At 49.5% G+C, this 27,029-nt stretch overlaps 2 protein-coding genes across 6 annotated transcripts; one reads left to right on the top strand and one right to left on the bottom strand.

The window, feature by feature from the left end:
* Positions 1 to 297: 297 nt before the first annotated feature.
* gask1a (golgi associated kinase 1A) lies at positions 298 to 16,375 on the top strand. 4 transcript variants are annotated; one of them, XM_029839364.1, is made up of 7 exons: positions 298 to 393; positions 2,451 to 2,650; positions 10,150 to 11,616; positions 14,640 to 14,762; positions 14,859 to 14,962; positions 15,318 to 15,540; positions 15,837 to 16,375. In XM_029839364.1, exons 2-6 carry the CDS (start codon positions 2,648 to 2,650, stop codon positions 15,520 to 15,522), a joined length of 1,902 nt encoding a protein of 633 aa, XP_029695224.1. In that variant the 5' UTR covers positions 298 to 393; positions 2,451 to 2,647; the 3' UTR covers positions 15,523 to 15,540; positions 15,837 to 16,375. The 4 variants fall into 4 exon arrangements, 3 of the variants coding, with proteins under 3 accessions (XP_029695224.1, XP_029695225.1, XP_003965929.3); XR_003889096.1 differs by lacking the exons at positions 298 to 393; positions 15,837 to 16,375 and adding an exon at positions 15,098 to 15,222 and having other exon boundaries at positions 2,343 to 2,650; positions 15,318 to 15,390; XM_029839365.1 differs by lacking the exon at positions 298 to 393 and having other exon boundaries at positions 2,343 to 2,650; positions 15,873 to 16,375.
* Positions 16,376 to 19,430: 3,055 nt separating this feature from the next.
* pomgnt2 (protein O-linked mannose N-acetylglucosaminyltransferase 2 (beta 1,4-)) lies at positions 19,431 to 27,029 on the bottom strand. Of its 2 annotated transcripts, XM_011605251.2 has the most exons (2): positions 26,729 to 27,029; positions 19,431 to 22,107 (listed from the first exon to the last, which is right to left on the bottom strand). In XM_011605251.2, the coding sequence occupies exon 2, from the start codon at positions 22,033 to 22,035 to the stop codon at positions 20,242 to 20,244; it is 1,794 nt and encodes a 597-aa protein (XP_011603553.1). In that variant the 5' UTR covers positions 22,036 to 22,107; positions 26,729 to 27,029; the 3' UTR covers positions 19,431 to 20,241. The 2 variants fall into 2 exon arrangements, with proteins under 2 accessions (XP_011603553.1, NP_001072049.1); NM_001078581.1 differs by lacking the exon at positions 26,729 to 27,029 and having other exon boundaries at positions 20,242 to 22,014.

Genomic DNA, 27,029 nt, shown 5'->3' with positions numbered 1-27,029 from the left:
TAGATATTAGGGATTCCGCAGCTCCTCAACCTGACCTAAACCAAACCAACTAACCCCCCGAGCCTGACCTACACCCAATATCACCCTCAACCTTAAAACCACATCTTAGCCCTCAAACAGTCCTTTAAAGTCGTGAGGACAACTTGCCAAAAATGTCCTGACTTTGCCAGTAGAATGAGTATTTTTGCACACACACACACATACACACACACACACACACACCAGTGTGTAGCAGCTCTTTCAATGGGCTCAAATGTCACGCTCTGAAGGGCTGAGGCTGGAAGGTCAGGGGTCAGAGGTCACCGCAGTCACAAGAATCAGCAGATTGTCTCAGCGAAGGAGGAGAAGAAGAAGAAGCTCTGACGACGAGGAAAGAGTGAGGAGGCAGCAAAGGTCAGAGGGTTGATGAGCTCAATCTACTCATCTTTATCACACACACACACACACACACACACACATCATTGTGCATCTCTGCTGTACACTAGAGATTTGTTATATAACAACAGTTTGGGGAGCGTAGATCAGCTTCTTGGCTCATGTGTTTACTATGATAACTTCAATTATCCATAAAATGAAACAAGAAGCCCTAAAAACCACGAAACTCCCTGTTTTAGCTGTGTTCCACTGTGGGTCCTGTTCAGGTTAGAGTTCCTCTTCAGGTTCCTGACTGTTACCACGGCAACAGCGGGACCACAGTGCCACCTTTCTCAGTGGTTTGAAACTTGTGGCTGCTCAGTGTGAAGAGACACAGGAGGGGCCGCCAGCGTCTCGTGGAGGCCCTGCAGCCAGATCAAACATCTCTCAGTGGTCCAGGCTGCCCCACGTGCACGTCACGAATAATCAAATTTGTGTACTTAATATTTATCTGTTCCACTTGAATATTGACGTTTTATCTCCTCACGTGTGATTTTAAAAGGCTTCAGTCTCGATCGAATATCAAACGCGCCAACAGCGCCACCTACAGACAGCGGCTGCGCAACACATCTGACAGGTCTCCGCAAATAAAAATAGGAAACTAAGTTGTCTTTTATTACAAAAAGTTACTTCATCGTCAAAGAACCTGCAACAAAACGCAGTTTGAGTATTTGATTTTACTTCTTAACCTTGGTTTTTGTTTTAATCCTTTATCCGAACAGGAATTTGATTTTACTTCAAAGGTTGATTTGTTTTTCAAAGGTTCACGCAGAATTTCTCTGGAGTTTCAAACTTTTCCACTAACAGTTAGAAGAAGAGAAGCAGCTTGAATTTTCATATCTGTGCAATCCTGTATTACAGGATGTTCATTTAAGGTGTGGCCTCCAGGGGGCGCTAAAGCCACAAGAACAAAATCTCGCGAACATTTTGCTCCTTGGGGTTTTTTCCTGTTATTTCAGCAAATCTGAAGTAATTAAAAACACCACCCTCATGAAATCACGTCGCAATCTCCCTTTTCATCGTAGAATTTAAAAAGATGTTGAACTAAGACAGCAATTTTCCGAGCAATCAAGTCAATAATAAAGTAATCAGATATAAAAATGTATACTGTAATTAAATAGTAGTAACAGCAGTAAAAATCATGGAGTTATGGAAGTAATGGAGTTTTGAGGTAACGGAAAAGAGTATAATCAAATACACCAGCGGCACAAAAGTAGTTTGACGCCATGTGGCTTTTAAAACCTTTGTCAACATCTGGGAATCGCCTGTAATTTCCTGCTGTGAACCCCAAAAAAGTATAATTACGGGCACGTACCAACCCGTCATTGAGCTGCTCCCGCAGAAGCTGCCTGCAAGGGAATGAAAGGAATGACAGGATGGATCCACCTTTGTTTCTTTTACTTTAAGGGCTGCAGCTCACTGGAGGCCTTTTCTGATTCCGAGCTGCAAATATTCCTTGTTAATAATGTTTACCTACCCACAAATCTGATCCAAGACGGCCACCTTGTGGTCATGATGGGAGGTGCATCTGAGACGTCTCGCTTACGCTGCGTCTCCTAAAGGTATTTCAGACGGAGCTTGGTGCGTTTGGATGGAGGAACCAAAAGGCAAATTATCCACAAAACTATTTGTTATAGAGAGGTTGTCACAACAAATCCCACCTGGTAGATGTCCCATTTACACAGCAGCAGGTGAAGCTGACCACAATAATTCTTGCTTACGACAAGGACGGGTTTATATTCCGGAAGATATATTGCGTATTTCTATTTGATAAGTTTAAATGCAACAATGTAAATCCAGCCAAAATCATCATACGAAAAGTAGTTAAAGTTAAATCTGTCCAATTTTATAAGTAAATGTCGGTGCTTTTATTTTGAAATCACCGTGGCAGCCGCTGGCGTGGAAACGCGCGTCCCCGCGTCCCTCGGAGGAGCGAGCCTGGAGCTCGCGACAGCCCGTTGAGCAGCGTTAAAACTTCCCGCAGAGTGCTGCAAGCTGTAAAATATCTGCGGTTTCATTCACCTGTATCCGCACAGGTGACTCCGGCGACATGTTGGAGAAGCGCTCGGTGCTTTTCTTGCACTTATAAAGCAAAGACAAAGGAAAAGTTGGTTCTCGCCGCGCACCGGCGCAGCTTCAGGACCACCGGCTGTTTGCTGGGAGATCCATCAGGGTCCAGCCGAGAGGACCGATGAGGCCGGAGAGCGAGTGAGCTCCAGCGGGCACAGGAACCATGGTAAGACCGCGATCAGAGGTCGGAGTTGGGGCGCTTCATGACCCGGTTCAGCTCAAAACCGGGAGAAATGAACATTCTGGCTGCGTCTTGTCTAATTTAGTAATGCTTAATAAGTTGGTGATGAGGGGGCGGTGAGTTGATTTCACCCCGGAACCATCAAATCCGGAACTATCAACTCAGACCTGAGTAGAAATGAGAAAAAAATCAAACCTCTTTCCCACAGCAGTTTGAAAAGTAAACACGCGGGATAAATGGCATTATACAGTGTGGACATGATCATTTCTTTCTGCCTGAGAAAGTACATTTAGCTTGTCTAAATTTGGGTCGGTTAGTGTGTGTGTGGGAGAAGTTCAGAGCCACGTCTGAAATAAATTGAGTCCAGGCACTTCAGATGTTTCTTTCAGGTTTGAAACAGATGTTACTTTCCCTGAATTTAATTAAGTTCTCTGCAGCACAATCCTGACGGTTAGCCCAATGCTAGCTGAGCTGCGGTCACATGGCGTCTCCAAAATGTAAGATTTCCAAGAAAATCCCATCAGTAACTTGTATAATCAAATAAATGGAGGCGTAATAACAAGCTTCTAGGACTTGTTGCTGTCCCAGGGTTTGAGCTCAGCTACTCAGCTGTAGGCGTTTCCTTTCATACAACAAATATCCGCCTTCTCTGCCCGGATCAAAGGACAGAAGTAAATATTAAATAAATAAAATAATAACCCTTTGGTCTGATTTGTTCAACGCCATCTGTTGCTATGCCAGTTAAATTCCCAGCTTGGAATTTATTTTCACTTCAGAATGAGACAGTGACGCATGGCTGCACAGCTGTACAACAACAGTCGAAATGTTTAAAAAGTGGTGAAGTACGAGGGGAAAGTCGTTGGCTGTTGTTGTTCTGGTGTCGTCGGTCGGCCGACTCTGTCTCTCATGCGGTCCCTACGCGCTCACGTTTCAAATTGGTTCCATATGTAGTGCCGCCTGGCTCCTGGTGAGCAGTGCCAAGTGGAAACCAAGAAGCCCTCCGCTGGCTCTGCTGTCCTTCCACGTTCTCCTCAGGCTCCTCTGGATTCACTGGGGGGCTGTTCGTGATCACCAGGGCGCCAGGGCAGCACGCACCCTGACGCGTTGAGCCGCGCCAACGCCCGCAGGCGTCGGCCGTTCAGGCTGTCTTCTCATTGGAACTGTACCGGTGGCGACCCCAACACCCAACGCAGCTCCTATTATTGATAGCGGGCTAGAGCAAGCGTGCTAGCCTTCTGGTTAAACTGACCCAGGAAATTCTAGGGGACCTCTGGATTCTGAACCAGGTTACTCGATATGATGAGCGGCTACGCCTGGGGTGCAGCGGAATGCTCTAATGCATGCTTATTTACCCAGAACACCCAGCACAGCCCAGCTGAAGCAGATTTACCCCTCTTATTTAATCAGGAAGGGGCCTCTGAGGTTCTGCTGCTTGATGCGAATGGCGGCTGCTGCCTCAACGGCTCACGGTTCCCTCGACACAATCGGGTTTCTTCATCTGTAACAGATAAAATGACCCATTTCTCTGGTTAAAGCAGTCAGACGCCGTCCAGCGCTGCAGGACTGAAGCTTCTACTCTGGGAGGAGGGTAAACAGAGACGAGTGTGTTTATAGTCGTCTTTATCGTGGAGGTGTGACCACGACGCGCCGCTAAAAGCCTGGTGGTCTGTGTCCAAACGCCTCCTCCGATTGTACAGAGCAGGGAACTCGCCTCTGTCCCTGAGTCACTGAGCAAACAGGAAGCAGTTCGGCTCACACGGCCCCGTCGGTTACTCTCAGTCAGCCACTTTTCTTGGCGAGTGTTGAAGCTCATTTGCTTCCTTTTCCAAATGTGCATTTGGGAGCCACATGTGAATCTGTGCACGGCAGAAGAAAGAGTTGAGGATCAGAGAGCGTCAGAGCCAGTGGGTCTGGTCCTGCTCAAGGTTTATTCCTGGTAAAGAGGTTTTTTTTCCTTTTGCCTCTTCTGTCCAAAGATCCTTATACTGAGGAAGAATGGGCGATAAGGCCGCTCAGAGCCTGGACCAGAGCTAATCCCTGGAGCTCCAGCTCCATAATCCATAAAAATGGCCATTTTTTTATAGTTGAATCTAGAAAAATCCAATTTATTCTTCAGCGTTCGGCTAAAATCTTTGGGAGACGTGAAGATTTGCGGACGTGCCGGCCGTCTCTTCGAGATGAATCGCGATGGTTTTGGTGTTTTCATGCCCCTGCAGCTGCAGCATGTGTGAGGGAACAAACCCGTGTTGAGTTATCGCTAAACAAACCAGACGGTGGCCAAAACAATCCCAGCCGAGGATTTCGGGCTGCAACAGAAACATGGCGGTTACACCAGAAGCGGTCGTCAACAGTGAAACGTTCCTCTTGGGCCCGGCTGCTCCGCCACCTGCTCATCGGTGCGTTCGCCCCTCAACAGGAAACTAACGTGTGCAGCAGCTCGCGGCGCCGTTTCACGTCTGCACACGTGAGCGTTAGCGTCATTTATCGGCTCTTACAGCCGCTCCGCCGCTCGCTGGTGCGTTCGTGCCCCTCGGGCGCCTCAGGCCGCCGCATTACCACCTATTCCTGCATCGCTGCACCCTCGTCCCACCTCCGTCTTGGTTTCAGTAGGAAAACTGACTGCAGGGGCGAATGTGTGGTCACGTCCCGGTTCAGCACCAGTGAAACCACACGGGAATCTGCTAACAACCTTAAATGAGTCCAAAAACCTGCAAGGAGTCCGATCTGATCTCGATTCTGGTGATCGATGACTGACCGGTCTGTCAGGGCTGAGCAGCTGCTCGCTCGGCTCCAGCGTCCAGCATGTGGGTGTTCGGGATGTTTTTACCAAGTCCAAGAATCATAAATTTTAGGTTTGACCCCGTTGCTCTGTGAAACCACAGCAACATTTGAGGATTCCTCCTCTCCTTCACACATTTTTAAACCATAAATGACACAAATGAGCGTAAGGTTACGGGGAAAGGGACACAGGATGTGCTGCGAATTTAAATACGACACTTTGACACCCACTCAATTTCCCTCATCCCTTCTCCGGCTGTGCGTTGTTTCCAGAGGCTCAATAGAAAGGAAGCTCCACGGTGAAGCCGTTCCCCTGAATCCCCTCTGAATGATGGCTTTTCCTGCCGACATTCCTCAGGAAGATAAGGGAAAATCTGTTGTGTTCGGCACATTCCACCGTCTCTGGAGCCCAGCGTTCGTAGTTACTTCTCATCTGCCACGTTGATCCTCAGCCTCCTGACTGCTCTTTAGCTGCCCTCCACCAACATGGTGGCTCTTGGTGCCTCCCTTTTGCCCTGCTTTTATCTTCCACGCGTCCCCCTCGACGACCTGACCCGGTTCATTGTGGTTGTTGCAGTTGGCAGGTTCACACACACACACACACACACACACACACACACACACACACACACACACACACACACGGAGGAGCAGCTGAGGCAGGCCTGTGGCTAATGGGGATTGTAATAAAGCAAACACACGTGCACATTCCATCTCGCCCATTAAGTGTGTTTACAAGTTCTTTCCATCTCGTCTCCCATTCTCTGCTTCAGTCTCCCTGTGAGGAATGACAATATTCAGGTCTCCTGAGTGGGACACGGGGCGGCCGTCTGCCTGATGTTCTCCTCCCTGCCACGCTGCTCTGGTTCAGATGCAGCTCAGTCGTGCCGCTGTGGGCAACAATCAGACAAACATTAGGAACGAATCTTAATTGCACTTTTTTCTCCGCGGGTTTCTCCCGTTGGTCTAATAGTGGAGTGTTTGCTGGCCTGTGGAGCAGCACCAACTCTTGGCCGCTGGACAAATCGCTCGGCTCTGACTTGGCCGGGTTTGTCTGGGCCGCAGCCAAATACGCGGACCTCCAGATGAGGCTTTGGTTAAGCTCGTTAAAGAGAGATTGATGGCGGCGCTGTGGGAGAACTGGCAGCAGAATTGTTAGTGAGTTTTTATTTCGACCCAGAAAGAGGTCTCCTTCGGCTCTGGGAGCCGTGTTCCTGCGATGCGGCTGCAGATTTTCACAGCGAATGAAAACAAGACAAAACTGAGGGCTGAAGAGGCGGAGAGAGTTGATGTGTGTTTGGGTTCCGAGCTGCTGTCGCGGGACATAAACACGTAATTTGACGTGTATTTATGGCTGAACGCTGCGCAGGAGGACGTAATTAGAGAGTGCAGATGGAGCAGATAACCTGTTGCCTGCAGGGATGAAGAGACGGCAGAGAGGTGGTCTCTCTTCTTCACCGCCACTCCAGAACCGGAGCGCCGGAGCAGGGAAGCTCGGGGCCAAAACTGCCACGTGTGACACTTGAGTCTAGCTCTGTTCGTCAGGGGGAACAGAGTCCAGAGACCCGCCTGCCCTCCTTAACCCTGCCTCTACCTCCGGATCGCTCAGAGGGGATTCAGAGAAATTTAGATTCAAATTCTCCATTTTTTATTCTCTCCTGCTGCCTGAAATGTCAGGAAAGGGTGAAGATTTGCATCGTCGACGTCAACAAATGAGCCAGATCTGAGCTACGGAACCGCTTTTGTTTTAAATAATGAGGTGCTAAACTGCTGGATGACTGGATTCTAATTATAGATGCCGCTTTCTCATGGAAAACTGTGCTTGTCTCCCTTCTAATGAGCGGCTGACGGCCTGCGCGGGTCTCTCTTCCTCTTCTTTCAGAATCACTTTCTGAATCCTCTTTGATCCGGTTGGGGAGAAATCGGGCTTTGATTCTGAGGCGCGTCTGCCTGAACGCTGTTTTAATCAAGCGCAGAGACCTCCTGCCCTCGTGAATTTCAGACATATTTCCAGCTCCGCCGACGATTAAATACCCACAACCGCCGGTTCATTTGGAACATCAGCTCATCTGTCGCCTCATCAGCTGCTCTTTAATTTTCCTTAGAAGCTTAGAAATAAAGAACACATTGAGGCTTTTGCTCTGCTCTGCCTTTTTCTGCATTAGCTTAACTTTGGACACATTTTGAGTGTGTTTTCCAGAACCTGGATGTCCGGGACGGCTTAATGAGACGCCTCCAGACATTCCCGCCCCTCCTCCTGCCGGTCCTCTGTGCCCGCTCCTCGGGACAGCCGTCTGCCTGCGGCGTGTCTCCACCTCGCCTCTGCGTGCCGTCCCTGCAGCCCTCAGCTGGCACAGATGCTGTGAGGAACAGAGTCGGGCCACCTGTTGGAGCGGGTGGGGGAAGAGAGAAAGGCCCGGTTCTGTCAGGAGAAACCCAGAAAAAGGCTGCCCAGCGGAAATTAGCATGTGTTTCAATGGAAGCTCATGATTGACAGCTGAGCTCTTGTTCTGACTGGCCAAGCATCGATCTTTGCAACAGCAGTTTGAACTCGGGCTCCTTTTTGTTGCCATGGAGACTGGGATCACATTGAGTGTGGGATGACCGGGCTGGGGCACCTTTCTCTTCCCCACAAACCACCGCCGCCCGCCGCGAACCGCCTGTGTTTTCATCATGTGGTGGCGGCGTGTTTGCTCTCCGGGTATCAGGTCAAAGGTCAGGAGAGCACGGTCCAAACACCCGTGTTTGTTTTGCTGTAACGGGGTGTTGATGGTCGACGCCGCTCTCTCACGCTGACACTTCCTCTCCACGCTGCGCGTGTTGGGTCCTGACATGTAGCGGAACATCGTGGCAGCACCGAGGCAACGTTCCTGCTGGGCTGGAACCTGTTGGTTGCTTCACTTTCACTCTTTTATGCTTGAAAATCAACTCTGCAGGTTTGTCTTCGTTGTCATTTCTCATGATAAATAAATGCCTGAATGTATGGACGGGGGGTTTGAACTGGACCAGCTGGTCTTCACCAGCCCACGTGGGGTCGTGGACTTTGGATTCCACTTCTGATTTCTGCAGATGACGCGGTCATCTCAAGGTGACCTTCAGCTGCTGCTGCAGCGGTTTGCAGCCAAGTGTGAACGAGCAGAGACGAAGGCCTCCCGGTCTGAGGCCGGGGTCAGGGTTCATTAGAGACAGACCCTCACCCCGCACCGCTGCCCCTCATCCTCCAGTTCAGACGGTTCACACAGCCTTCCAGATGTCTCCCCAGGGAGAGGAGACCCCCAGGACGACTCCATTTCCCATCCAACCCCTGGATATTGTCTGTCTGCTCTCAGCCTGGACTCCTGTTGTCCTTCATGCTGCCGTTGCGGATCAGATTTGATCTGAACTCCAACCTGGTGGCGTGAGCAGAGAATGTCGATAAACTCTGAGCAGCCAGTTTAGCTGCACCACCCAGGGGCAATTATATGCTCCTTTAGCATCTTCCGTGGCGATTAGTATTCACAGCCTTGCCTCGCTGTAAAAGCACATTTCTAAAGTATGAAGGCAAGATTACCCATGCTGCCCTGCTGGAGCAGGGCATTCCGGCGCAGGGGAGGAATAATGGGATCCTTTCACAGGTGGAGGAATCTGGGAATGTTGTTAAAGGCTGTAAAAATGGGGAGGTCGTCCCCGGGGCCTGGAACATTCCTGAAAACACTGTGTTTGCCTAAATGAAGGAGCTGCGAGAGGAGAGAGCAGATATCTGGGTAATCCTGCTGATAAAGCTGCTCCAGACATTACAGCTCTCTTTCTGCTGGGGAGACGTCCTCCTCCATCCGTTTCAGCCACCTACAGTAAAGGTTTTCCTCAGGCAGGCGATGACTCTACTGTGGGTGTTTTAAAGGCTTTTGTTGCATCCATAACAGAAATCAAAAGGCTTCGGAGGGTACGAGGACTCCCGATGTTCCAAACGGGTTCTTTTCAGAGAGCTTGTCTTGCTCACTAAATTTACTTGTCTGCATCTAGTTTGATTCTTTTTCTCTCTTTTAGCCGCGACTGGCAACTAAAGTTGAGAACTTATTTTATTTTACCATTAGTCTAATGGTGAGATTTCAATCAGCTTCATTTAAGTGGAAACAAAAATGCCATTTTCGGGATTTTTAGCCTCAAGTACAAAAGGGAAACTTGTTTTCTTCCTATATTTGACGTCTTGGCGATGTAGATTGCCACCTACTGGCCGTTTGACTTGGAAAATCTTGGTGCTTCTGCTTGATATTCCTCCAGCAAACAGCTCCTGCATGGAGCCTTCAGCTATATCTGGAAAAATACGGCTGCTGCGTGCAGGAAGGCAGCAGTGAGATATGGTCGCCTCACAATCTCATTGGTCCCGGCTGGATGAGTCCAATTCTGCTGAAAACCCGGAGCGGTGTGAGGGTGGCTTTATGTTGTGCCTGAGATTTGTGCAGCATAAGCAGGATGTTGCTGCTCTGCTCCATCTCTGCCATCAGAGTCGGTCACCGATTCTGTTGTCCCGCTGCAGCTCTGAGTGGAATTATGTTGCGTTTTCCTTTCCTATTTCTGGAGATATTTGCCTTCCACATGTCTGGAGCAGAGAGATCATTAACTCTCAGGAATCTGCCATCAGTAACATGCCATTCTGACAATTTATGGCTTCCTGCCATTATAATTACGGTTCTCTCGGTCTGACTTCCCTCTATTTTCTCTTCCAGGCCTGGAAATTGTGGTCAAAAGTCTGCTGTGGTCAGAAATGGCTGCTCCTGCTCTACCCTGCCTTCCTCCTCTTCCTCATGGTCTCCGTGATGACGGTGACGCTCCCCCTCCCTCTGCCACCGTTCGACATCGACCAGCGCTTGTCGCGCTCCCTGAGCTCTACGGGGGACTTCAGGCCCAGGTCACGAGCGGCGCAGCTGCTTCCAGCCGCTTTGTCCCTGCCGCCACCCGCCCACGTTAACCACCAGGCCTCGGACGCTTGGCGCTCGCCATCCAAACACCCCATAGTACCCGACAATGGCAAAAAGAGGGCGGATACACGCCGCAGCAGCGTGTCCAGGAATAAACACAAGGCGGAAAAGACGGCAGGCGCCGACCGGCATCCAAACGGACGCCTCGGTCTCCCAGAGTGGACAGGCAGCAACAAGGAGCCACAGCAGAGGAAACAGCCTGGCAGCCACAGCCAGCGGGAGGGACGCAGAGTACAGGCTCATGTTGAAAGAAAATCCCCTGATCCAAACCTGCAGGTAAACACAAGAGCTTCAGACACACAGGCAGGTAAACAACAGCATGGACGCACAGACGTGCCGACAGACCGCCACGCGGGGAAAACGCTGGCTGAGCAGAACAGACGGCACCCTGGGAAATCCGACGCGGTCGGGAAGCGGCAGCTGGCTGTCGAAAAGCCCCTCGGAGATCTGAAAAAGTGCCACAATCCCTCAGAGGATTCGACGAAGGAAAAGCCCGCTTCGCTGGAAGGCAGGAAGCCTTTGTTGGAAACCGACGCAGCCCGGAATGGAGGCGACGGTGGCGTGTGCACGAGGATCAGCGAGCACGACCTGTCTGACGCCGACCGCAGGCGCGTCAGGATCAGCCCCGCCCTCAGGCCTCTGCCTTGGCTCAGCGAGGACGACGTCCAGAAGATGGTTTTCCTTGCCGGGGGCGAGGTGGTGAGTAAGGCCAAGCTGCCCGCGCACGGGCAGGTGCTCCAGGTGGCGCTGGCTCCAAACCCGCAGTTGATGAGGGCAGGTGATGGCGTGGCGGGGAATTCATCGCAGGACGAACGTGAACACAGACGACCCGAGTCCCACGACGAACGCTGCCAACGGGGCTTCTGTTCCCTCGTCAAACGCACCGACGACTGGTTCGAAGTCTTCGCCTTCCACCTGGACAGAGTTCTGGGGCTCAACAGAAGCCTCCCGGCCGTGCTGAGGACGTTCCAGAGCCAGATTTTGCCATATCGATACATCAGCGGCGTCCCCAGACCTGTAGTCTGGTGGGATCCAGACATTCAGCACCTGGCCAACAGAGACAATGACCAGAATTCAGTCCCACTCAGCTGGGTCCAGTACCAGGAGCTGCTCCAGATCCGCTGTGGGATCGACGTGGGTCTGTGGTCGGCGCCCTGTGTGGGAATTCACCACTCGGAGTGGGGGAGACTGGGGCTCTTTGACTTCTTATTGCAGGTAAATAATGTTCCTTTTGTTTTATTGATATAAGCAGCTGTGCAGCTGCCAGTCCTGTTGGTGACTGCAGGAATCCTGAAGGGTTGGACCAATCACAGCATCGTGTACTCGCATTCCCTCACAATACTCACAGGCAAAATATAGCAAACCGTACCCTAATGCTAACCCTAGCGTTCAGCGATCCCCCTTTGTTTCTGGCACCACCTTGTGGCCACACATGCAGCCTGATTCCATCTGCTCACCTCAAACAAGACTTTAGTTTAGTCCAGGTTTGATGATAAAATGGGTGCTTGTGTCTGTGCTCAGGTATTATCGTTGTGGGAGGAGGCGTGAGCGGAATTTAGCAGATAGCTGCTAAAAATACGCGAGTGTGGTGTGAGCTCTGTTTGAATGATCGCTAACAGAAAACATTTGCTTCAAGCACATGGTGTGATTTCATTAGCTGAAAGAATAAGAAGTGACTCATCTCTGTTCTCACTTTCCCATTACACACACACACACACACACACACACACACACACATTCCAGTTGTCATCCTGACAGAATCATAAAAGTGAGACTGTGATCAAAGGCTAATTGTGAGAAGATACCACCTGACCTGGTTGAGAAGAACACAGGTGTTTAATGGTGGCCTGCGTCAGAATAAGGAGCAGCGACACTAAATAACCATAACAGTATTGCTGTTAGAGGAACCCTCGCTGTGTTCCTCGAACAGCAATATTGTTATGGTTATTTAGTGTCGCTGTTTGCTGCTGCAGTCGGCTTGGTAACGGTTGGTTTGTTGTCATGTTGTCAGGGAGCAACAACAGCACATCTAAGTTGGTGTAATTCATTATAATCAGAGTTTTGCCATAAAAGCCAAGAAATTATTGTCCAGTTCATGGTGCCAACAAACACGACACATAAGAGCTGCGGGAGTGTGTGTGTGTGTGTGTGTGTGTGTGTGCGTGTGTGTGTGTGTGTCCCTCACTAGAGAAGGAGCTGTTTAAACATTGAAATCAGTTAGCATTAATGCTACAGAATCCGGTATGAGACAAGCCCCACCCACATTTATAAGGCCCACCCACTGCCACAAAGCCACACCCATTGTTACAAAGCTCCACCCACAGGTTCAACAAAGATTGCTTTATATATATTTCTTATAGCTTCATATACAGATGAGTACACACACACACACACACACACACACACACACACACACACGTAAGGAGAGTTTCTGCTGTGTGTCTTCAGTAGCCAATACGTAATGAAGGAAAATTGATTTTCTGACCTGATCATTTTACTGAAGGGACTAAGAGATTAAGATAATCGAGGCACCATTTCTGCCGTTTAACGAGCAGAACACACTCGCTGATGAGCTGGTGTGTCCGGCATGTTGATGAGGGCACTGCTGTCATCTCAGTTAAAGCTCTAATAGAGCCCTGCACAGGTGTGTGTCCGCCCCGTCCACCGCACTGGCTCACTTTAATGGTGTAGAAGTGGTTCTGAAGATGGCGCAGGACGCGTTTCCACCCGTGTACTGAATATAACAAACGTGACATAAATATGACTTTAAATTAAGACGATCCAAATAAAAGTGCAAACATCGAACCTTCACTTTGCCCTGCGCGCCTTTTATTGGACGGTAAACACCAATAAAGACTTTTGTATCTGGTTCCCTTCACATTGATTAACATAAAGCTTTTCATTGATTTCGGGTGACGGCCTCAGCTTCCCCTCAGGGTGGCGTTCCGCCTCCTCAGACCGCCGTTGCCGTATTGGGATCCCAACATGAATAACCTGTGGACAGGCCCCGCCCCTTCCTGCCAAGCATTGATCTGCATCACATCCCAGCATGGTCCAACCAACAGAGCAGTGCTTCTACCCATATTAGAATGATTTCTTTTCTCTTCAAGCTGCGCAGGATCAGACTGTTTCCTTTGATGTTTGAAAGAGCGAATTCCTCTGCAACCGTGGCAACAATGTCCTCGCATCACCAAACAAATGGATTCCCAGCTTTACACAAACAGAATCAGAATCAGAAGAAGGTTTATTGCCATTGTTCATGTAATACACAGTATTACACAAACTAGGAATTTGTCGTGGTGTGCCGCTGCGACATTCAACATAACATTAGACATCAACACCACACTAGAATAAGATAAATAAAATAAAATAAGACTTATATACAGTATTTACATAAATAGTGAGTGGTGAGAAATAGTGCAGGTCCATGAGGAGTAGTGTATTGTTTATGAGTCCGGCTGGCTGCTGTACATGGTGCTTAAGTGATAAGTCACTTGGTGTTCAGCAGCCTGATGGCAGAGGGGAAGAAGCTGTTAGTGTAGCGGGAGGTTCTGGTCCGAATGGACCGTAGTCTCCTGCCTGAGGGGAGGGGGGAAAACAGTCCGTGACCAGGGTGGGAAGGGTCGGCCGTGATCCTCCTCCATCTCCAATACAGGGCAGAGCGGCAGGCACACACACACACTCTCACACACACGAGTCTAAACAGACACAGGGCCCTGAGGGCAGATCTCATCACGGCTGCATCTGCTTGGCTCTTCACATCAGCGTCACGGCAACAACCGATCGCTGTTCTTGTGCAGAACGAGACAAACTCCTTCGTGTTGTCATCTGCAAACAGCTGCTCGTGCAGGATTTGGTGCCGCGGAGGTCACGCCGTTGGAGTCTGAGAGTTCGGGTTAGTCAGGCTTGATGCATCCAGACGACCGAGCGATCTGTGCGGTTGCCTCGGCAACAGCTTGTACGTACCCATACGTGACAGAAAAGTGGGGGAGATGACGGAGGGGAATTATGTGGTTCTCTTAACAAGCGCTTGTTTGTTCCCTGAGAGTCGCTGAAAGGGAAAATAACATCGACGTGTAAAATTATTCTGTTTGTGGCTCAGAAACCGGCTTAGAAAAGGTTTTTGCATCTGGATGGACCAAAGCCGGGGTCCATAGTCGGCTCATTTTGTGTTCTCGATATCGAGGTTTCAGATCGTGTCCAAGCAAATGACTCCTGTTTGTCGTCTGTTGCTGCAGGTGAACGACCGGCTGGACCGGTACTGCTGCGGATTCTCACCTGATCCGACGGAACTCTGCGTGGAAAACATGCTCCGCACCAGGTGTGGCAACACCAAAGACCTGCTGCTGGTTCATATCCTGGTGCGTTAGCAGCTAAGCTAACACTGTTGTGATCAAGGGGAGAGTGTTGGGAATGAACTGGTTCTGAGCGAGCATGCTGCTTGTGATGTGCATCAGGTGAGGCGGGCAGACCCATCCAGGCTGGTTTTCATCGACAACTCCGGCAGACCCCATCAGTCCATTGACAACCTCAACTTCCGGCTGGTTGAGGGCATTAACGAGTGAGTCTCAGAGTCTCAGCATTCATATTCCAAGGTCATTTTGGCATCCGGGCTGGCGCCACGCTGAGCACGGGTCGTCTTCGTGCTCACAGGAGGCTGAGAGAATGTTTTTGGATCTAACCACATATTTCCCAGGTGATCCAAACTCAAATTAGCAACACGGGAAACATTGCCTGGAAGCTTGTCTGGATAGATTAGCCTGCAGTCAATTAGCCTGCCGCTCAGCGCCTGACGTCCTTTGGTCTGTTGCTGAAAACAGTGTGAGCCTGGAAATTGTTTGTGATCCATTAAACCAAATATGGTGGATTTGAGGGAAATGTGAGGGCGGCTCTTAGCTGAGTGTTTCTGTTGTCAGGTTTCCAGAGAGGGCGGTGTCGGTGCTCCAGTCCGGCTGTCTGGAGAGTCTCCTCCTTCATTCCCTTTACACCGACAGGGAATTCTGGGAGAGCCAGGGAGGGGCCGAGGGTCTCAGGCCCCTCATCCGCTCTGTGGAACGCCGAGGGAAGATCCTCCTCCAGCACATCAGGGACAAGGATTTACAGCTGAAGAGGGACCTGTGATTGACCCCCACCCTCCTAGTAATTAAACACATTATTGATCCAGCTGCTTCAAGGTGGCAACACGAGTGTGTGCATGTGTGTGTGAGCGGGAGATAGAATAGTCTGTTTTAAATGTGATAAGATAAATTTCAGAATAATGACTGCTGCACACTTTGGACCGGCACAGATGTGGCATGGTGCATCCAGCAGGGGGCGGTGTCCCACTCAGTGAAACCGACTGTCCTGGCTGATGTGCAGCTAACGTCAGGGTTTAGTCTGATCCAGGTTCCGTCGTACCTGTTCACCTCTGTGTCCTTGTTCACCTCTGTGTCCAGGTGGTGCTGACCTTTCAACTCGCAATTTAATTACAGAAGAAGACGACCTGCTGAGATGAAAGAGCTTCCAAATGGAGTTCAAAGCCGCTGTGCTGCCCCCTGCTGGCAGGCTGCAGTCAAACTCCTCTCGCAAATGTTTTTGCCTCACAGGAAAAAAAAAAAAAAACCTTGGAAAATGATTTCATATGGACCCAAATCTCTCTGGTGTTGTGCTTTAATATTCCAGCTACATCAAAGCGGACAGCGATTGATTTGGACAGCTGCTCTTTTGTGATAAGCTTTTTCCACTAATCGGGGGATTAAAAATGACTGTAACCAAAGAGCTGCTTCCCTGGGATAGAAAAGGATCTTTTTTTTCCCCAGAGGTTGTTTTTTTAATTTGTTTTTCCAGCACTTTGTTAAAAAAGCCCAGACTGTAGTAGATAAAAGGAGATTAAAGAGCCGAAGCTTTCGGGGCTTGAAGCTTTTGAATTGTAATTCAAGCCACATTTCCTCGCTGCCATTCCCCAATAAACGTGTCTGATGAGGAAAGCTTCAAATGTGTGATCCTCTCTTGATCTCCGCTCGCTCTCCCGCTGCACGCCCATTGTTGCCGTTCAATTCACGGAATTTCGTTGGCTCGGCGTTTCCACTGCGATCGTTTCCTTCGGTCATGCTTCAGCGTGTTGATTATAGATATGGATTAGAATCACTCAAAGGATGGACAGTGGCTCAAAATGACCCAATTCCCAGGGACAAATGGCAACAATGAAGACAGAGTCATTTCAATTTCTCAGCAGTTGGTTTCCAAACTCCAGATGGATCTCTGCATCCGTCCAGGGAGGAATTATCTTGGAATCTCACTTCCCAAAATTCCTTTAGGATCCTGTGATTAAAACAGGGACTGTTTAAAACGACACATTGGCTCCACAGCTGGGTCACGGAGTAGCAACGTTCCGATTTAAGAGGATGTGATGTAAAGTTCTTACCTGCAGGTCGGGTCTGTGAGACCTGGAGTTTGGTCCATAATGAGGGTTTTTTTTATCCTCTTCCTAATTACAGTGACAGCAAATATTAAATTAATCTCCCCTGTAATGTGATTTCAGGTTTACCTGCTGAGTCTTGTGGTTTATTAACATTTATGAGGTTTGAATCTGCATTACCTGCAGCCCCAGAGCCTGGAAACGACAGAAGAGAAGACAAATGTTCCACTGTCACTGATCTGCTGGTCTCTGCAGACTGGGAACAGCTGGAGGGCAAAGGAGCAGAGGCGGCGCCAACATTCAGAGCTCTGCTAGCTCAACGCCGACTTCAGAATCACTCACATGTTCCGTTGTCAGTTGAGAGGCCCAACGTGAGCAGCATTAGCTGCATCGGTGTCTTTGTTAGCTTCGCTGGGTTTCTCCTCAAAGATGATCAACTCTAATTAGCCTTCGGTGCTAATGTCTCGTACTGAGACAGTGGATGAATGGACTGGTTATACTGGGACAGCATCTGCCATGTTTAAGGAAAGCCAGACAGTCCTGATGAGGTGCAGCAGCTCACATTCATCTGCAGGCTGAAATATTAATGGCCGCCCGACAGCTGGAATAACCCAGAGCTTGTAAAACCTAAATTTATTTCCATTTCTGCTGCTCGGACCTCTAAAGGCCTCATCAATTTTTCAGTCCTCATTACTGAATCTAAAGTAATCTCCTTTTTTGCCGTTGGATCCATCAGCCAATGGCCTCATCTGGTCCTGTAGCTCCGCCCACCTCGCTGAAATAATTCATAGTTCTCACAGTTTTTATTTCTGTCTGTATCCATAACAACAAACCTCTTCCCTAGGTAGGCAGAAAAGTGTGTGTGTGTGCGCGTGTGTGTGTCTTCTGCACCAGCTCGGAGGGTAAAGTAGCTGGATGAAGGATAGATGGAGGCAGATGGACAGAAGTGCCGACTCAGCAGCCATCTTTCATCCTCACCTGTGAGCAAAATGGGGCAAACACCCGTAGAACAGGGGTCATTTATGGTAGAAATGGCACGTTAGCACGCTGTGCACGTCACCATGTTGCAAAACGTGCACGTACTTCTACACATACAAGAGGATCAGTTTAATGACATGGAACTCTTGACCTCTGATTTAGTAACGTTCACCTACAGCACTCACGCCTAACCAGAACCAGAACCAGAACCTTCCACCCTCTGCAACCTGAACCAAGCCGCAAAGTCACCTTAACCTTTTAACACACATCAAAGAGGAGGAATAAAAGAGAAATGGAGCCAGAGACCCTGGGAAGCTTCAGCCTCAGTTCAAAGAGCCGGCGTGAGGAAAGAGATAAGGAGCGAAGGAGAGATGAAGAGAGCGATGGGAGAAGAAAGGGAGAGTCAATGAGGCGCAACCACCACTTCAAATACACGCAGCTTAACCTCCCGGCCTTCCTCGCCACCGCCACGTGTTCCAGAGGAGCGGGATGAATTCCAAACGGATGCGTTGGGACCTGCTTCTGTTGTTTAGCTCCACGATTCTCCAGTCTAAGGAGTCAAAGCAGCTCAGATTTTGCTCTGAGGTCGGATTTGATTTAACCTTTAATGACGCTAAACATGCTGGAGAAACCCGCTAAAATATTTAATCCCTGCAAAGAAAACCCTGGACCTCGTCTTTCCCAGCGGAGTCTCACAGCGTGTCGTTATTCTGCTCAGGTGTAAGAACGGATCTGGAATTTATTCGAGGCTCAGGTCCATTTACCCCCCCCCCCCACCCCCTTCCTCTCTCTCTCACACACACACACACACACACACACTCCATTACACAGCAGCAGTCCATCTGAGAGCTGCTCCACTGAAGGCCACTGTCACTTAGCCGAGCGCCGCCCATCTGCACCTGTCAGGCGCCATCTCGTCTCTGCGGTTAAGCTAGCAGAAAATAGCCCAGGGAGCAGAGAGCATTGTGGGAGCTGAGGAGAGGAGCGAGTCTCAGCTCTGGCCGCACGTCCGCCTTCAGCTCTTTTAACGTTTTCTCTGTCTCTACATAAATGCACATGAAAGCGTGACATTTTCCCCCCAAGGTCTTCCAGCCGGTAGCAACAACATTGAGACAATGAACAATAGAAATTGATCTTTATGGGATAAATTAACCTTTTGATGGAATTTGTAAAATGATTCTCCCCTGAAGATATAAAAACAAATCAGACACTGTAAGAAATAAACTTCTTTATTAAACCACTGACATAAAACTCTGCTATTTCCTAAAAAAACCAAAAACACTTGATGGATGCAACACAAGACATGAAAACCACCAACATCCTACATCTCTGAACTGCATCTGAGAACTTTGTGGAAAAACTGCATTAAAAGGACAAAGAGGACAAAATATTACATCACGGTAAAGAAAATGAAAGCATTAAAAGTATCAAGAAGGTTCACATCATCACCAAAACATGGCACAAACGTCACTGGGAGTCAGTTTTATTCCACCTTCACAGCTCCGACAACCGGCTGCTGCTGCGCGTCTAAGACCTTTTTAAATAAAGCTTCCGATTCAAATCCTGTGATCGGGCTGTGGATGGACGATGGGAAGGTGGATGCTGGGAATTTACTGGGAAAATGGTCCAGTTTTATGCAATACGCGTTTGCTTGTTTTTTACATAGGATATTCGATAGGTTTGTCCACCAGGGGGCACCTGTGAGGCACAAATTGCACAATAATTTCAATAATTAGCTAGAAATTAACTAAAAAATAAACTGTTGGGAAAACTGCCGACTTTCCACATTGAAAAATCATCTGGTTTTGTTTTTGATGCAAGCGGTTGACACTTCACAGGTTTTTAAATGTACACCTATTGGTTGAGCATTTCCTGTTCCGGTGTTTGTACGCACACCTTTTCCCAAACAAAGAGCATAAATGAGCCTTTAATGAGAACATCAGTGTTAAATATGTGGCCAACTCGCTGCCGAGGACTGAAACACTAATTACAGCCTTGCCTCATAAATTCACTCTCTGCTGATTTAATTAGCATAAATTCCAGAACGTTCATTTATTTACGCTGTTGAATAGTTGTAAAAGTCGAGAAAACGTCACAAAATGGTCCATAAATTATCTCTCTTTTTTTTTTGCTTTCAGGGTAAAAAGCCATCATCAGAAGAACGCTGTCCTTGACTGCAGGGATAGTGGTACCAGTTTAATTAAATATTGGGGTAATAACATTGTGTAAAAGGTTACTTTGGTTTAAAAAAACAACAATGTAGGTAACTGCAACAGCTAAACCAGCCGCTAAACCAGAGGACATCAGAAAAGGTTAAAAAAAAGTCTCTTGCTGTCCACAGAGAAGCTACATTGCATACTGGAAAAGGTCAGGAACCAGTGTTGGACTAATACTAGATCATCTCCATAAATTATTCTGCACATGAATAAATCTGCTGAGTTCTGGGTCCAAGTGCTGCCGCCCGTTTACGTCCTGCACATGAGAACGTCTGCAAAGGGACCCAGGAGGTTCTTGTTGAAGATGCACCTGACCCACACCAAGTAGGTGGTGAAGGGCTTGATGTTGTCTGAAAAAGTGTAGTTCTGCTGGGGGAGGATGTAAGGCATGTAGGTGTTCTCTCCCTGCTCCTGAATCCACACCTCGTACTTCACCTCTCTGACCTTCAGGTACTTCAGATTCCAGGGGATCTGCCAGGAGACTGTCAGTTTAGCCTCATTACTGGTTTGTACGGAGGTCTGACACTGGGGGTCCCTGACCCGGCCGGGGTGAAGCGTGCTGGACAGCTTTGACTTCTTCAAAAGGGGCTTTGCCTTCACCCCTTCCTGAAGCACCTCTAGAAAAGACGGAATGTCCACTAAGGTGTCTTGGTAGATGCGGAAAAGCCACTCTGGGTTGCGGCAGCACAGGTGCCTGGGGACGTCCTTGCTCGCCATTATCTGCTCCTGCTCCTCCTTTTCCAGGTGAGCGATGCCGCCTTGTTCCCAGGGTCTGTCTGGGTGGGTGACGGTGTTCTCCTCCTCCGTGTTCCTCCAGGGAATGTAGTGGAGGTCCATTCCTGGAAGGGAGGCCAGTGTTCTATAGGGGGTGTACTGATCTGGATTGACAGCGAAGGGGTACAGCTCGACCACGACGGCTCCGGGAGGGAGGAACAGTGAGGTGATCAGCTGAGCTCCGTGCATGCTGACCAACATGGAGGCGCCGCTGATCACCTGGACGATACTGGGGAAGCTCTGCTCCTCCAGGGACACCGTCACCACCCTCATCTGGAATTCCTGCGCCAGAGCCATAATGAGCTCGGCTTCATTCAGGATCAGCCTGGTCGTCGACCGGCTGAACACCACGATGTATTCATCCTTGGGCTTCTCATCTTCAGCGTTGCCTTGGTCCTTCTCGCCACCTGCCGCCCGTGTGATGTTCATTTTCTCCATGAGGACTTTGGCAAAATGCCGGATCTCGTTCCCAGAGACCAGAATGTTGGCCTTGGGCCCCTGCGGCTGGACAAAGCCATACTGGTACCAGGTGGTCATCTTGGACAGGCCAATGTAGGACTTTGTGAAACACATGAGCTTTCCAAAGTTCCTGAGCTGCTCCTTCAGCAGCGGCTGCTTGTTGCTGAGAAGCCGGTAGAGCTCGAAATGCGGCCCCTCTTCCCAACCTTCCATGAAAACCAGGCGCGCATCCTCGTCCGAGTCCAAAAACTGCTTCATGGTGTAGAAGGCTGGAAGCAGGTCGTCGTGGAAAACATGCATCAGGTTGTCGGGGTTGAAGCGGTTCAGGATCAGCGTGACGTCGGGTACGAACACCGGTTTGGGCATGAACCTCAGGGTAGCAGCTGGGAGCTCCAGGAAGTTGAAGTACTGGGTGTTGTGATCCTCCACGGAGGACAGATCCAGGAGGGCCGGTTGGAAGCGCCGGGAGCCCAAGTTGGGCAACATGACGGAGGAATTGGAGTGAAAGAAGACGAACTCCTCTGCCTCGGAGCAGTAGCACAGGTAGTCGAAGCGGCAAATGCGGTCGGTGTGCATCTTGCCGGTGCAGACCATGCGCGTGCCGTGTTCCTGCAGCGCCTGCAGGGCCACGTGGTAGTCGATGTGGGCCTGCGAGAGCTCCTGCGACTGCCGCGTCATGTGCAGCTCCTCCTCCAGCAGGGCCGCGTGCTCGCTCAGCTTGGAATACTTCCAAAGCAGCGCTGCAACTATGGAGACGAGCAGCCCGTTGAGGAGCGTGCCCACACTCATCCTGCAGCCCGCCGCCGACATCACTGCCGCGCCTCCCGACTCCAGCTGCCCTCCGACGCCAGAGGGAGACCAGGCATCCGCCGCCGAGCCAGGCTTCGAAACAGGAGGAGATAAAAGGAAACGAGGTTAACATCAAAGAAACGGCATAAAGAGCAGAGAGAATCAACACTCTGCAGCTCTCAAGTCACAATGGCGACGCGCTGAAGCGGATCACCGCAGCGCGCAGGACAGTTCTGCTGTCAGCGCTCCTCATCTGCATACGGGGAACAACCGAGTCATTCAGAGCCCCTGAATCAGGCCGACCATTAATGACCAGCAGCTGCCTGCAAACATGAGCAGCTCGCTTGCTAAATACCCACAACTGCTACCTCCTGACCCAGGTGGGCGAATCCGTTGCTGGGAAATCAACTAAATCAGGACAAACTAAACCGGATGGTAACTTTTGTGCATCTTCTGTTGCATGTCCATCCCGTTCTGACACGCGTCCGTCTTCATTCAGCAGGGCTAGAACTCCAGATTAATAAACCGGATGTCCCTGAATACAATGTCTCTGTAAAGGTCGCGTTCATACCTTTGTCCCGACATGCACCAACGATCTTGTTTTCCTGCCTGACTCAAACGGAGGACACGCCGCGCCTTTATATCCTCCACACTCGCTGACCGTGAATCCGCTGCGGTGCAAAGGTTTCTGCTGATTTTCACGCTGCCAATGTTGTCCTAGGCCGTGGACGCGCAGCCCAAACGGGGCGAAATTAAGTGTGACGAGGAGGCCGCTTGTGTAACTGACATTAGGCCGGCGTCCCGTATGTTCTTTCTGTCCCCGAGGACGAGGCCAGCGTGATGCTAGCTGTGCCAGCGGCGCTGCTTAATCCCTCCCGCTGCACACTGGCTTCCACTGGGCGGGGGACGCCAGTGTCCTCTAGCAAGCCGAGGGACCAAAACCTCGGAAATGTCACGGAACGGCAGCGCGTGCGAGACAGCTTCATTTACATGATTTAAATTAGAGAAGCAGAACGGCGCAAGCAGCTTTCAGGTTGCTCAGGAAGTTCTAAATACGGTCCTGTAATCTGAGGCGCTCGTGTGGATTCAAACCTGACCTTGAAGACCCGCAGGTTTCCTATCATGTCAGCAGTGACACACGATAGCGCCCCACCCCCACCCGGCTCCACATGATAGCTGAAATGGTCCAATTAAGTAAAGGTCGATTTGCAGGGGTTCTGAATATAATCAAATTTGAAACGAGAGCCGTCCTCTGAGCCCAGCGGACACAGGGGACAGTCCAACATCCATATTCTATTTCCGAGCTGTTAAGTCGTTAAGTGACCGTCTGATTTTTTGTCCCATCTCAAGCGGGCTCCAGCTGACACGGGTCCTGGCGTGAGACCGACACCATCTGAGCTGGACCGGTTCGGCTGCTTCTGCTGGTTAATGTCTGGTCAGACAGGATGTGGCTCTCACATCAGCACCGCAGGTGACCTTGAGGGGGCTGCACCTCTCAGCTGAAAAGCTATTCTCGAAATGCGTCTACAGTTGGGACATTAATAACAATCATTCCAGACGAGCTGTACGCTTCTGTCCCTCCCAGAGCTGCAGAGGTTTATCCTCCCTCCACCTCTGCTTTAGACAGCAGGGCCCCTCCTTAACCACAAATGATTCATTTCCAATATAAATAACTGCACTATTCTACAGCGCTCATGTCTCCAAGTTCAGTCTGGGTGGGTGTTTTTCACCTCGTGACCATAGACGTGATTATGGCCTCCATCCCTATCAGGCTGTTGCTGTTTTATAGCAGAACCCCCCCCCCCCACCCCCGCTGTGGCCACTTGATGCTGATGGCCAGCAGGGGACCAGTGGGTGGTGGTCCAGATCACACTGGAGGCACCATGATTTAGCCCTGGTGGTCTCCGTTCTCTTTGTTTCTGAGATCCACGATTAGTTTATTCCTTAAACTTAAACCAGTTTAAGACCAGCACACTGCCTGAGTGAGGGGGGGGGGGGGGGGGGGGGGGGGGGGGGGGCTACCTCAGTGCTGGCTTGGTTAGCACGTGTGTGAACCACCCTGATGATGATGTGAACGGCTGCGTGGGGGAAGTCCGGAAGGTCTCATGCATTTTAATGAGAATCCTGGAAAGCTGCAGCTAAAGAGGCGGGAGGGGGGGGTGGGTGGGCGGAGGGTGGGGGCGTACAGGACAGGAGAGGCGACATCAGCTCTGAGCGGTGGCAGCAGTGGTGAGCAACATTCCTCACATTGTCCCACCTCCTCCTTCCTCTGGAGTTTCTCCATTTCTTTTACTTGCAAACTCTTTATTTAGAGCTTCCTCTTCAAAAACTGGAAATAAAGTCAACTTCTCTCTGTTACTTTAATCAAATGTTTATGTTTGTGTCATTTTTATGTCATTTTTAGTCCTTGCGCAACCATAAAACGCTGGAGCTTTGCCTCCTACATCACGTTCCACATTTAAAACCTAAGTCCTTTAATGTGGAGTCAGACTGAACCAGTTATGGATTCCCAAATGTTGCCTGGAATGTTGGGTGGAAAAATAACTGCAAGTTGATCACTGGTTTCAGAAGATGGAGGCTGAGCCTAAAGAAATGAAAACCCAAAGAGCTCTGGATAGTTTGTCTTCTGGTATTGACCACATATTCCCTCTCTGCTGATCTGGCCTGTCAGGCTGGATCTAGCACCTGGAGTTGAGTGTGAATCTGCAGAGGATTTATAATCCAAGCGACTAGCTTCCGTTACAAAGAAGAGCTGGTTGGCTTTTCCCATATTTGAGAGCAGCTTTCTCAGTGAGGCAGGTGCAGCAGCTGCTGGGCGTCAGGAACCACTCTGTGTTCAATGCCTCGCTGCTTTAAAGGTGTTTTAAGAATCTTTCTGTTCTTGATGCTGGGCAGGTTCTAACCCCCCCAAGTTCTCGAAATTAAAGTGAAAATTAGGCTGAAAATACAGGGTTGGATTTTCCTTGGTTGCACTGGAAATAATATTGATTTTTTTCTCCCTAAATTGTGCTGAAGTTACAAATAGTATCATAACATGGCTGACATTGTGTTGTCTCTTCTCCCACTGGACACAAGACAAACTGTGTGTGTGTGTGTGTGTGTGTGTGTGTGTGTGTGAGAGAGAGAGAGAGAGAGAGAGAAGGGCATTTTCACCGCAGCAGCAGTGCCTCAGGACAGGAGGCGGTATCCAGAAACAAGCAGCAGGACAGAAATAGAAGTTCCAGAGCTGACATTGGCTCCTATAGGAGACAGACTTCTAGAAGCACCACATCCAGACTGAGTTCTGGTTCTGGTTCTTTCAGAATCACCTCAGTCTGGCTCAGATAATAGAGCACGGAATATTTTTGGGATTAAACGTCCTCTTGTGACGGTCCTGTGGTGCATCATGAGATGATGAGGATCGTCGCCATGGCAACACATTCTACAGCCAAAGGTTGGATTGAGATGGTTGGCCAGACGAGCCTGTGCAACTTTTGGGCTAATGAACCTGTGGCCTTTTCCCGACAGATCCGGGTACATTCAAAACAAAGGTGTGAAGGAAGCCAGGAGGTCACCGTCAGCATTTGAACCCCCCCCGAACCCCCCCCGGTGCGGCTCTGCACTCCTGCTGCATATTTTATCATTACAAGTGCAGTTGTGCTGCCGTCAGCCTGCAGAACCAAAGAAAAAGGCTCTTTTTCCATGATTTAATCCAACTATTGCAGGTCAGCCAAGGTCAGCCGATGTGACAGATCTGTGGTGGACCCGTCTGGGAGATGATCCAATGAAACGCGGCTTAGCTTGATGCATTACCTGCGCTGAAGTTCACACGGCGTGTTAACACCTCCACCCTGACAGCCGCGCATCAGAACTGTGAGAGCTCATCAGAGATTCTTTAAACAAGCACACAGGGAGATCCAAACAGAACTGATATATTCTGCTCATCTCGCCTCTTCAGCGCAGCGAAACGTTGCTAAAAAATGAAGCTCTGAATTATTTGTGAAGAGTCGAGCAGGGAAAAAAAGGCAAACTTGACACGAGACCCACGTGAATCTCTTCTTTTTGACAAAACTGATTAAATCATCTCATTTACCCAGATTATTTAATCCAGATGTTTCCTAACCTGGAAATCAGCCTCAGAGATGAGCTGCCGATGTGACATCGTCTACGCAGCTGTCGCATATTATATTTACTCCTACATACGGAGATTACAGCACATTACACATTAAAAGAGTCATAAATAATGCACAAACACTAACAAAAGGTACTGAAAGGAAATATGCTTCCTATTCAAGCAAACGGATGAATGAATTGTACTTTAACACACAGCACAGGAAAATATTGAAAGAGTGATCTCTTTATCTATCAAATAGTGTTTTTCCAGCTCCAGCGTGCGGGTTAAACAGGATTTAGTGGTTTAAACTGATCTTTCCTCCACATTTGATGTCGGGTTGTTGGTATCTTCATCATAAATCGCGCACGAAAGGAGGTCAATTTAAACGGACGCCTGTGGTGCTGCAACACTCCGGTTCACCCACTTTATCACACCATCAGTTTTCAGAAGTGACAACACGCCAGTGATGAAACTGTAACTGGTTGACATCTGGAAGCTTCTCTCACACCGAAACGCACGCGCGCGCGCACACACACACACACAGCTTCGAGACGGACAGGGGCTCTGATTGCTTTATTGTCAATAAAAAGTAGAATGGATTTTCAGAAGAGGAATTCTTACCTTGGGTCTCAGGTGAAAGGTTGCTTTTCCCTCCTTAGACAGGTTAACGTTAGCTCACTTGGGCAGCATCTCCTTCAGTATATCGCAGAAACGGTCCAATACAGAGACGAGACACGCGACGTTTGAATTAAAATAACAAGAACTGGTTGAGACTGGCGCGTTTCTTTAAAATGCAGCGGTCTGTTCGGTCGTCACCTTACCCCAGGCTCAGCCGGGCTGTCGGGGTTGACGGGCTAGCCTAGCCGCCACACGGAGCCGGGACTGCTGCCTGGACTACCGACTGTGCGCCGCCTGCAGGCTC

This window comes from Takifugu rubripes, chromosome 7 (genome assembly GCF_901000725.2).
Source record: "Takifugu rubripes chromosome 7, fTakRub1.2, whole genome shotgun sequence".
NCBI classification, from domain to species: domain Eukaryota; kingdom Metazoa; phylum Chordata; class Actinopteri; order Tetraodontiformes; family Tetraodontidae; genus Takifugu; species Takifugu rubripes.
This window is presented reverse-complemented; position numbering and strand designations above follow the sequence as displayed.